Here is a 10,408-nt window from a genome sequence, read left to right on the forward strand (position 1 = left end):
GCATTTTATTATTTGCATGACTGAATGATGTCTTCCTCTTTTCTGAGTGACCATGAATAACTTAACGGAGTATTTTAAGATAATCCATGCGATCTGTGTGATCATCGAATCCATAAGATTAAGTTAACTCAACAATCAACTTTCCACACCAACCCCAGGCCGTTTACCTTCAGGAGTCAGAAGTACCGCGACTACTATTATGAAATCAGTCAGACGGCGGCCGCGGGAGTGAAAGGGGGATCGAGCGGGAATCTTTAATGGTGTCGATTTTCAGTCTCTTTCTAATGACAGGCCTTACGCATCTGTCAATCATCCCCGCTTGCTATTTGGGGAATGAGCGAACTCTTCTTCTTTTGCTGTTGCTTGATTTGAGGACAGCGCGTGCACAGAGGCGTCACCAGGTTTTTGCGTAGTTTAGAGTGACAAATCGTACCAGCGTACTTTGAAGTCAAAATGCGTATCCGCTACGCAAAATGCGTATAGGTTGGCAGGTCTGGAAAGATCTTTCTACACTTCTTGGACATTGCTTCCACCAACTCTTTCATTGTGCACAAAGAGCTACATGGTAACTTGTCCCATAAAGAGTTTATGGAGCAACTTATAACAGAGCTCTGTGGTGTGTCACAGAAAACAGCACCAAAACGGACCAATAGTGACCATATACCGGTTCCAGGAGCTGAGCTGACATCAGATGACAGGGATGCTGCTACAGTTGGTCGCCGCAATTGTGTGCATTGCACAGCAGTGCGTGGTAAAAGACAATTAACACCATGGAAATGCCAGGCATGCAATGTTCACTTATGTCTTCAGTTGAACAGGAACTGTTTTCAAGAGTGGCATAAAGATGTGTGACTGTGTTCAGATGTGTGTGCTCTGCTGACCACCTTCCACTAACCATCAGCCTTCAGAAATCATTCTGATATGATGACTATTTTTTAAAATCAATGTTGGAAACTGTTGTGCTGCTTAATATATATTTTTTTATAACCTGTGATAGTTTTTTCAGGATTATTTATTTTGCTCACATTTGATTTGCTTAGAGCCCGCATCAACGGGGCATAAGCATTTACTGTGAGATACCTGCCTTTACTTTTGTTTATCGCTCACAATTGCTTTGTTTATAGCAGACTGATTATTTTTTTATTTTGCTCACATTTGATTTGCTTAGAGCAAATTTAGAACATTTAGTTCCTCCACATAGAGGAATTACAATAAAACAGATTGAAAAACAAAACCTTTGAATCTCCTCTACTTCTTTGTTCAGGCTGCCTCACTTGATGGCCCATTAGCCATTGGGGGAGTGTCTATGTCACACCCCTGGTCTGAATCTCATTAATATTGATAGGCCATTACCACTCCCATGCATAAACCTCTTCTGACAAAAAAACTGTTTTACAAAGTTTAAATAAATGTATTGTTTTATGTGAACGATTAGGCAGGATGATTTTCACATCATTTTGAAGCCAGAACTCGAAGCGACAACATTCATTAGTCAAAAGTCTTGTTGACACATATTTAGTATGTGTTTTGTGGTCTTATTTCAGCAACTTTCATTTTTATTTTTTTCAATAACCACGCATAAACATTATTCTCTTAAAAATTCAAACATATACATGCATGTTGATCACATATTATGGTAGCCCTGTTTGTGCTATATAGAGTGAATTTACACCTTTGCCATTAACATGTTTATAAATAACTGAAAAAAGCACAAATGTCAGAGCATGTCAGAACACCTCCATGGCCCAGAAAACCCCTCAGACCCCAGAGGGTTAAGTGTGGCCTTAGCCATCACAACGACGATCACATGACTCTTTTCAAAGGCACAATGAAGGACGAAGGCTCTACCAACTAAAGAGACCAATGTTTTGCTGACCTTTAAAGACAAACCACCTTACTGTACTCTAGTAATTGTACTCTTGCTGTGAAACTGACCAGACACTGTGAAGCTTTCAACAAATCTGAACCAGCTGTTAGAAAAATCCACTCAATTTTACACCTACTCCATTATATAAAGATGGAAACTTCTATCATCATCTTACACTTATGTGATGTCATTGCTAGTACTAGACTGACTGACTGAGATAAATTATGCATCTAATTCAAAAGTGTCATACTATAAGCATAACTTTTATAGAAATTATATACCTGAGATTAGGCCGTTTGTCTCCACTCTTAAAAACTTCTGGCTGCTCCATAGACCAGTTACTCTTCATAGACACACCGCTGGACTCTGGGTTTGAGCTCTTCTGCTGGACTGAACTGATTTAAAAAAAAAAAAAAAAAAAAAGGAAAGACCAGGGTGTGTTGTAACACTTTTGGCTTTAACATCTGTAACTCAATGGTGTTTTGGACTAGCTCAAACTTTGATTATAATTATTTTGAGAAATGAACTTGCTGGTTTGCAAATGTTAATCATGATTCAAAAAATGTACCAAAGCGACAGAGAAAAACTGTAATATTAGGAATTAGGAGCTCAAAACAAACAAATTGAAAACAACTATAGAATTATAGACTGATTCAACTCAGGTGAACGATGATGCATCAGATAAATGATGCATCTAATTCAAAAGTGTCATACAATAAGTACATTTTTTATAAGAATAATATACCTGAGATTAGGCTGTGTGTCTTCACTCTTAAACACTTCTGGCGGATCCATAGACCAGTTACTCTTCATAGACACACAGCTGGACTCTGGGTTTGAGCTCTTCTGCTGGACTGAACTGGAACAGAAAACAGATTCAGTTTAATCCTTTAGATTTCTGTGTTTGTTCTTTATGAGAGGAACCATATTAATATAAACACTTTCATCTTAAATCACTTTGAGGAAACTTTATGATCTTTTTATTTAATATTTCATGTTAGTTAGTCAAAAACTGATCTTTTTCTGTAATGCAATACAATATTTAACAGTGTTTGTTGAAAGTACCTGCATCCTGGAGAAAAATCTCCATTTCTGGATCCTTGTGAATCAGCCATGATGAAGCTGCAGGAGAATCTGATGAGTTTGATCTCCTCCACTGACTCTGAATGAAGAAACATTCACACACTAAATTAAATGATTAAACAACCTTCATAATTTAGTGTGGGAGAAAAAGGATCATGTGACTGTGTTAACTCAAACTCATAGGGCCTATTCACAGACAAATGATTAAATAACTGACACCGAGAAACGCTGATTGAACATGTTCAGTCGGGTGAAAAAGAAAACAAATCCCGACCCGCCAAACACAAAAGAAACATTGAAGTGAAAGAAACCCTTTAACTCAACTCAACTCAACTTTTATTTATAAAGCACTTTCAAAGCCATTAGAATGGACCAAAGGTCTGTCCATAAGTCGTAAATAACTCTAAAATACATAGAAACATAAAATTACATTAAAACATGACACCAAGAGAATCAAACAGCAAATAACTCACAGTTCTCAGACCTAATCGAACGCCAAAAGCTTGATAAAATAAACAAGTCTTCAATTCCTTTTTAAAAATATCCATGCCTGACGAGGATTTTAAAGATAATGGCAACACATTCCAAAGTGCAGGAGCTGCAACAGAAAAAGCGCAATCTCCACTACACCTCAAGCGAGACTTGTATTGTATTCTGTATTTAACAGGTAGCCAGTGAGGGATATCAATACAGGTGTTATGTTTCTGGTATTTGTTAAGAATCTCGCTGCAGCATTTTGGACACACTGAAGACGAGTATTCAGTTCATTAAGTGATTCACTTTTGCCTAGATAAAGAGCATTACAATAGTCTAACCGGGTTGAAACAAAGGCATACAAAACAATCTCCAAGTCCTTGTACGAAAGGATAGGTTTCAGTTTAGACAGTTTTCTTAACTGATAAAAAGATGACTTCACAACGCTGTTAAAATGACGCTCAAAGTGTATTTCAGAAACGAAAAATACTCCAAGGTTCTTTACATAACTTTGCATATTGTTGGACAATAGTTCATTATTTCCACCCGGACCATTCCCAAGTTCCTTGTCCCCAAACATAATAAACTCAGTCTTATCCTCATTTAATTGTAAAAAAAATATTTGCTAGCCATCCCTTTACCTCAGTCAAGCACTTATAAAAATTACACATTTTTTTACAGACATCACACTCCAAAGGAAAGTACAGTTGTAAATCATCAGCATGCAAGTGATAGTTTATATGCTGCTTAAAAATGGACCCCAGGTCCACTACGCCTCAAGTGAGACCGTGGGATGGTTAGGAGCATGTTCTGAGAGGAGCGTAGGTGACGTTGAGACTGATAAGGGATTAAGATGTCCTTTATATCAAGCTCCTCAGGAGCTAGATCATGTAGTGCTTTAAAAACAAACATTAACACCTTGTATTGTATTCTGTATCTAACAGGTAGCCAGTGAAGGGATATCAATAAAGGTGTTATGTGATCCCGTTTCCTGGTATTTGTTAAGAATCTCGCGGCAGCATTTTGGACACACTGAAGACGAGAAACCAGTGATTCACTTATGCCTAGATAAAGAGCATTACAATAGTCTAACCGAAACAAAGGCATGCAAAACAATCTCCAAATCCTTGTATGAAAGGATTGGTTTCAGTTTAGACAGTTTTCTTAACTGAAGAAAAGATGATTTCACAACGCTGTTAACATGACGTTCAAAGCGTATTTCAGAAACGAAAAAATACTCCAAGGTTCTTTACATAACTTTGCATATTGTTGGACAATAGTCCATTATTTCCAGCCAGACCATTCCCAAGTTCCTTGTTCCCAAACATAATAAACTCAGTCTTATCCTGATGTACAGCCATCACACTCCAAAGGAAAGTACAATTGTAAAACATCAGCATACAAGTGACGGACCCCAGCGGTAACATGTATAACGAGAACAGAGTCGGACCAAGGATTGATCCCTGAGGAACCCCCCAAGAAATAGTTGCGGATGCAGAGACATAGTTTCCAATTTTAACAGAGCATGTCCTGTCATGCAAATAAGAGGAAAGACACTTAAGGGCTACACCATTGATCCCTACATAATCTCTAAGGCATTCTATTAAAATTGCAAGATCTAGAGTATCAAAGGCTGCACTTAAATCTAACATCATTAAGGCAAAACTTTTTCCGGAGTCAATACTTAAAATATCATTTGTAACCTTTAATAATGCTGATTCTGTGCTATGTTTGGTCCTAAATCCAGACTGAAAAATATCCATTATGTTATTTACAATCAAAAAGTCTGTAAGTTGATTATGGACAACTTTCTCTAAGATCTTATTCATAAAAGGCAATTTCGAAAAGAAAATTTCGTACAGTTCCATAAAATAAACTACTATTGATAATCAATAATATACTGGGACCAATAGTAGGCTATCTACAACCTCTTTAAACAATCGCGACGGGAGAACGTCACAGAGTGAGGTAGTCGGCTTTAAATGCATTATTATCTTTTCCAACTGAGCTAATGTAATATTTTCAAATTTTTTCTTAAACAACGAAACGGATTCATTATATCGGCTACAACATTACCTACAGGCGAAATATTTGACCGAATAAGAGCAACCTTATCAATAAAATATTTAAAAAAACTCTCACACAGATCCTTAGACGGGGAAGGAAAATAATTAATAGACGGACTCAGTATCTATGGTTGAAAATAATACCTTCGGGTTATTTGCATTATGTGATGTAATTCACGAAAAATATGAAGATCTAGCGGCTCTATCAGCGTTTTGATAGTTTGATAGAGATTCTCTAAGAATATCATAAGATAGCCTACTTGCAATTTATCTTTCAGCCACTTACGCTCTGCATGCTGACAAACCCGCCTCAAATTCCGTGTTACATCATTTAACCACGGTTGTTTTTTTACTTCTTGACATCTCATTTTAAAAGGCGCAACATTATCCAAGATCTCAGAGCAAACATGATTAAAAGAGTTTACCAATTCATCAGGTCCCACAACGGGCAATGCTGTAGGGTCAGTATGAATTGAAGGGCTAATTCAGTAAAAGCAGTTGAGAATGCACTATGTGTAGAAGTAGTGACAACCCTGGACAAGAATGATGGAGGTCCATTTGTTGCAGAAATAAAATTAAACCATATGATCCGAGATGGCCATTTCTTCAACACAAATATTTTCTATCGTTATCCCCAAAGAAAACACCAAGTCAAGTGTGTGCCCATGATCGTGTGTTGGTCCGGAGACACAGTGAGATAAGTTAAAGGAATCAAATAAATTCAAGAATTCCTTGGTCATGGGTTTACCAGGACAACAGACATGAATATTATATTATATATTATTATATTATTTATATTATATATCAGTGTTATATATATATATATATATATATATATATATATATATATATATAGGCCTATATAATATTATATATAAGAATTTTTAAGATTTCATATCAAACAAACAATCACTTAAAATGTCCTCCAGAGATTCAAATTAATATGAGGAAGTCACCACACATGAACACTCACCTTGATCAAACTTTTACAAGATACAGGATCTCAAATCCTCCGGCTTTAACGTCATAAAATTCCTTCTTAAACGTTGATAAACACCTGCTCGTTTTTTTCCGTATCGTATACATATTTCGCCTGCTCAAAATGGCCACAGGAGAACTTACTTTCACTTTCTATGTGTGGCGAGAGAGAGAGAGAGAGAGAGAGAGAGAGAGAGAGAGAGAGAGAGAGAGAGAGAGAGAGAGAGAGAGAGAGAGAGAGAGATGTGAATAGACCAATTTTCAGTTGGTAAACATGGTGTCGTTTTTTGTGGGCGGAGCTTAGGTGGTGGCAGAACGATCCCTCTGGCTGCTTCACTAACGTTAGTTTGCAAGTTTTTTAGCTTGTTATCTATCTATCTATCTATCTATCTATCTATCTATCTATCTATCTATCTATCTATCTATCTATCTATCTATCTATCTATCTATCTATCTATCTATCTATCTATCTATCTATCTATCTATCTATCTATCTATCAATCATCAGATTGTGCATAATCTTGCATCTCAAGAGCAACAGACCATTGACAAACTAAAGGAGAAATTGGCTAAGAGGCCCCTATCTGAAAAATCAGATTTTGATCCACCAGACATAGTGCCAAAATCAAAAAGAAGCAAAACTAAGCAAACTTCTGAGGGTCAGTCAGAGGTCACATCAGCCCAGGTATTGTGAAATTCTCAATCATACCATAAAGCTTTTGTTCATATTACAGTTTTTCTCAGTCGTTTTGGTGCATTTCTCACATCACTATTTACATTTGCACAACAGTTAATGCAGTTCTCAAAACAATTATTACAAACTGCAAAACCTAGTTGATAACCTGCAAAAGCGTGTCACTTGCTCAAAATGGAGAGCTCATTCCTCAAAAGCAAGTATTCATGTCAGTGAAAGTGTCAGTGTCATCAATATGAAAAATCCTGGCACCATCGTTTATGAACAAGATAGTCAAATGGCTTTGTCATGTTTTCATTATGACAGTTTACTCTGTAAATGTTTTCCAATGCAAAAAAGTCAGATCTTGGTGACTGAAAATGCTCACGACAGCACTATATACTATTTGCACAGCCATTTGAAAAAAACAGTAAAGTTACACATTACTGTATTTAGTGAGGAAACTGAGTAAAAGACACTGAATATGTATGTTTCACATTTTTGCTGCATATGCTCTTTGCAATTCTAAATTTGTTCACAGCATTGTGCAAAAGAAAAAATACACCCTTATTTACAACAAACATAAACACCCTTTGGGTAGAGCTGTGCTCAACTGCAAACAATATTGCAGTACATATTGGAACTGAACATACAACATACATAGTACTGTAATCATTCATGCACATCCAGACGAGCTGAGATTCACCTGAGAGAAATTGTTTAATTTAGGAGACATTTTCAGAAAAAAAAAAGATTTTAAAAAATGTGTAAAATTTGCTTGACAGATTTTGACAACTAGTTCAACATTTTTGTATGTAATGACTCAAGCAATGAAATGAGGACTATTAGTTTTATATGGAATGACTATTCAGCATTCACAGGTATAGTTAATTTTGACTGACATGACATAAGCATATGATAATGTTATAAAACAGCAGAGAGTTGTATGAAAGCAATTGATGCATGTCCAAAAGCATTTGCAGTTTGTTGGAAGGAATGAGAAACTGCTACTATGATGTGCACAAATGACTAAATGTTGTGGAGGTTGAACTAACTGTTGTGCAAATGTAAATAGTGATGTGAGAAATGCACCAAAGCGACTGAGAAAAACTGTAACTCAAAATATTGATCTATCATCAGATGAAAAGATCAGTGAAACATTTTTTTGCAATTGTAATTTTTTTAAATTGCAATTGAAGATCGAAATTTAGAAATAAATTAAGAACGAAAAATTTGTTCATACTCGTTTGTAATTTATTAAAAAGACACAAGCAAGTGTGGATCTTTAATTTTTAATTTGAAAATAAAACTTGCTTACACTACAGTAACTCAGTATTTATTTTATATACAAATATTCCATTTCAGGTCAAAGCTCTGTGGTCTAAGAAAGCATGTGAGATAGTTGTTGCCATCATACAGTCAAAAGACAAAAAAAGGTCTTACATCCTCCATCATTCAGAAATGAAAACACTCCAGCCACACAAATGGCTGATGGGGGAGGTAAGAAAAAAAAAATCATATCTTTGGGAAATGCTTTGCAACTGAAAAATAATCTGTGAACAGGATATAGAAATTTAAAGATGACAATGTTATCAATATCAATTAATCACTGAATGAAGCAACTATCCTTTATTTTTTTCTCTTTTGATCTTAGACAATCCAATGCTATTTGCATGTGTTAGTGAATAACAGTGACCAGGGACATAGAATTTATGTACTAGATCACTACACAGCAAATGTGATAATTAATGACGAAAGAGAAAAAGTACGGAGAAACATTCTCTCAAAGGTAAACATAATCTTTATCTTTTATTTTCTTTAATAATTAAAAAATTAAGACAGTTATAAAACAATGAAATGTATCAATGAAATTTCAGGTGGACTTTTATGACTACGAGGGAATTATAAGTTTCCTGAATGTCGACGAGAATCATTGGATGTTTTTGGTGAATACATTTTATGGTCCTTTTTTAATACATTATGATTAGACATAGTTACTCTATTCTATAGAGGATGTTCATAATTCAGATGAGCCAAGACTTCAAATACCAGCCATCATAATTCAAATATAAACAAACAAAGGCTGTGTCTACACCACACACAAGAGTCTGGATTAGTTGAATGAATGAATGAATGAATGAATGAATAAAGTTTAGTTTCATAGTTTCATGTATGAAATTTAGTTAGCTATTTAGTTATCTATTATCTGTTAATTATCTATTATCTATTTAGTTTAATCTTTTTTTTTTATCTTGCACAGTATCTCCACGCAGCATCCAGCCAGGTGTTTGTCATAGACCCAAAGGGACATGATGAACAAGCAAAATCCATGCATGCAGCCAGTAAATTTCGGTTAGATTTTTGCTTGTTATATACCGTAGAATGAAAAATACAAAACTGGTATGCACAGCCCAAACACCCAGATTGGGCTCAGGTGCAGGACATCAAAATAACATAAACAAAAAAAAGAAAAGTGTATTTTTTGTTGTTGTTTTTTTGGGGTAGGGATAATGGAGAATTGACAAAACAATATAGGGTAGAAGAGTGGGGATTTGATCAGGAAAATACTCTATGATCCAGGACACATCCCCTCACTGTAGAACAACAGAAACTGATTTGTCACTGATTTGGCACCTTTCTCTACATTTAGACGAGGGGTGTCAAACTCAGTTCCTGGAGGGGCACATCCCTGAAGAGTTTAGCTTCAACCCTAATTAAACACACCTGATCATCTGATCAAGTCCTTCAGGCTTATTTGAAAACTGTGTGTGTGTGTGTGTTGAAGCAGGGTTGGAACTAAACTCTGTAGGGCTGTGGCCCTCCAGGAACTGAGTTTGACACCTGTGGTTTAGACTCGACAAAGTGGTAACAAACACAAAGATTGTTTACATTTAATGTGTATGTTAATGATTGTCTTTATTTACATTAGAGAGTTCTTCAAGATGAGACGAATCTGTCTCAATAAAAATGACTGGGTGGACATAAAATGGAATGAAGGACTAATTAGCCATTCCAAGCAACGAGACGGGTACAGCTGTGGAGTGTTTGTAATGCAGGTTGGTTTTCCTCAATAAACTGTGAAAACAAATTCTTATAATAAACTCTAACAGTTTTGTATAAATTTGTGGTGCAAAATGTTGATTTTTACATTTAGTAATTTAGTCACTGTACATGAAGATGATCCAAATAGTCTACTGAATATGATTTATGGACTTGTATGTATTTTTTTGTATGTGTTGCTGATGTGGTGAAACAATCTCCCCTGGA

At 35.8% G+C, this 10,408-nt stretch overlaps 1 protein-coding gene across 3 annotated transcripts in view; it reads right to left on the bottom strand.

Annotated features, from left to right (window-relative positions):
• Positions 1-6,744, bottom strand: part of LOC308694110 (protein NLRC3-like) — a 54,410-nt gene extending 47,666 nt beyond the window's left edge. The window contains exons 1-4 of one of the 3 annotated variants that reach the window (XM_081371414.1): positions 6,464-6,744; positions 2,933-3,029; positions 2,613-2,726; positions 2,149-2,262 (exon numbers count right to left, since the gene is read on the bottom strand). In XM_081371414.1, coding sequence (XP_081227540.1) covers positions 2,149-2,262; positions 2,613-2,726; positions 2,933-2,982 — 278 coding nt within the window. In that variant the 5' untranslated portion in view covers positions 2,983-3,029; positions 6,464-6,744. Of the gene's footprint in view, positions 1-2,148; positions 2,263-2,612; positions 2,727-2,932; positions 3,053-6,463 lie in introns of all 3 variants that reach the window. The other 2 variants (XM_081371416.1, XM_081371415.1) reach the window with 2 other exon arrangements.
• Positions 6,745-10,408: the final 3,664 nt, after the last annotated feature.

This window comes from Scardinius erythrophthalmus (assembly GCF_964197995.2).
Source record: "Scardinius erythrophthalmus genome assembly, chromosome: 7".
In the NCBI taxonomy this organism is placed as follows: Eukaryota; Metazoa; Chordata; class Actinopteri; order Cypriniformes; family Leuciscidae; genus Scardinius; species Scardinius erythrophthalmus.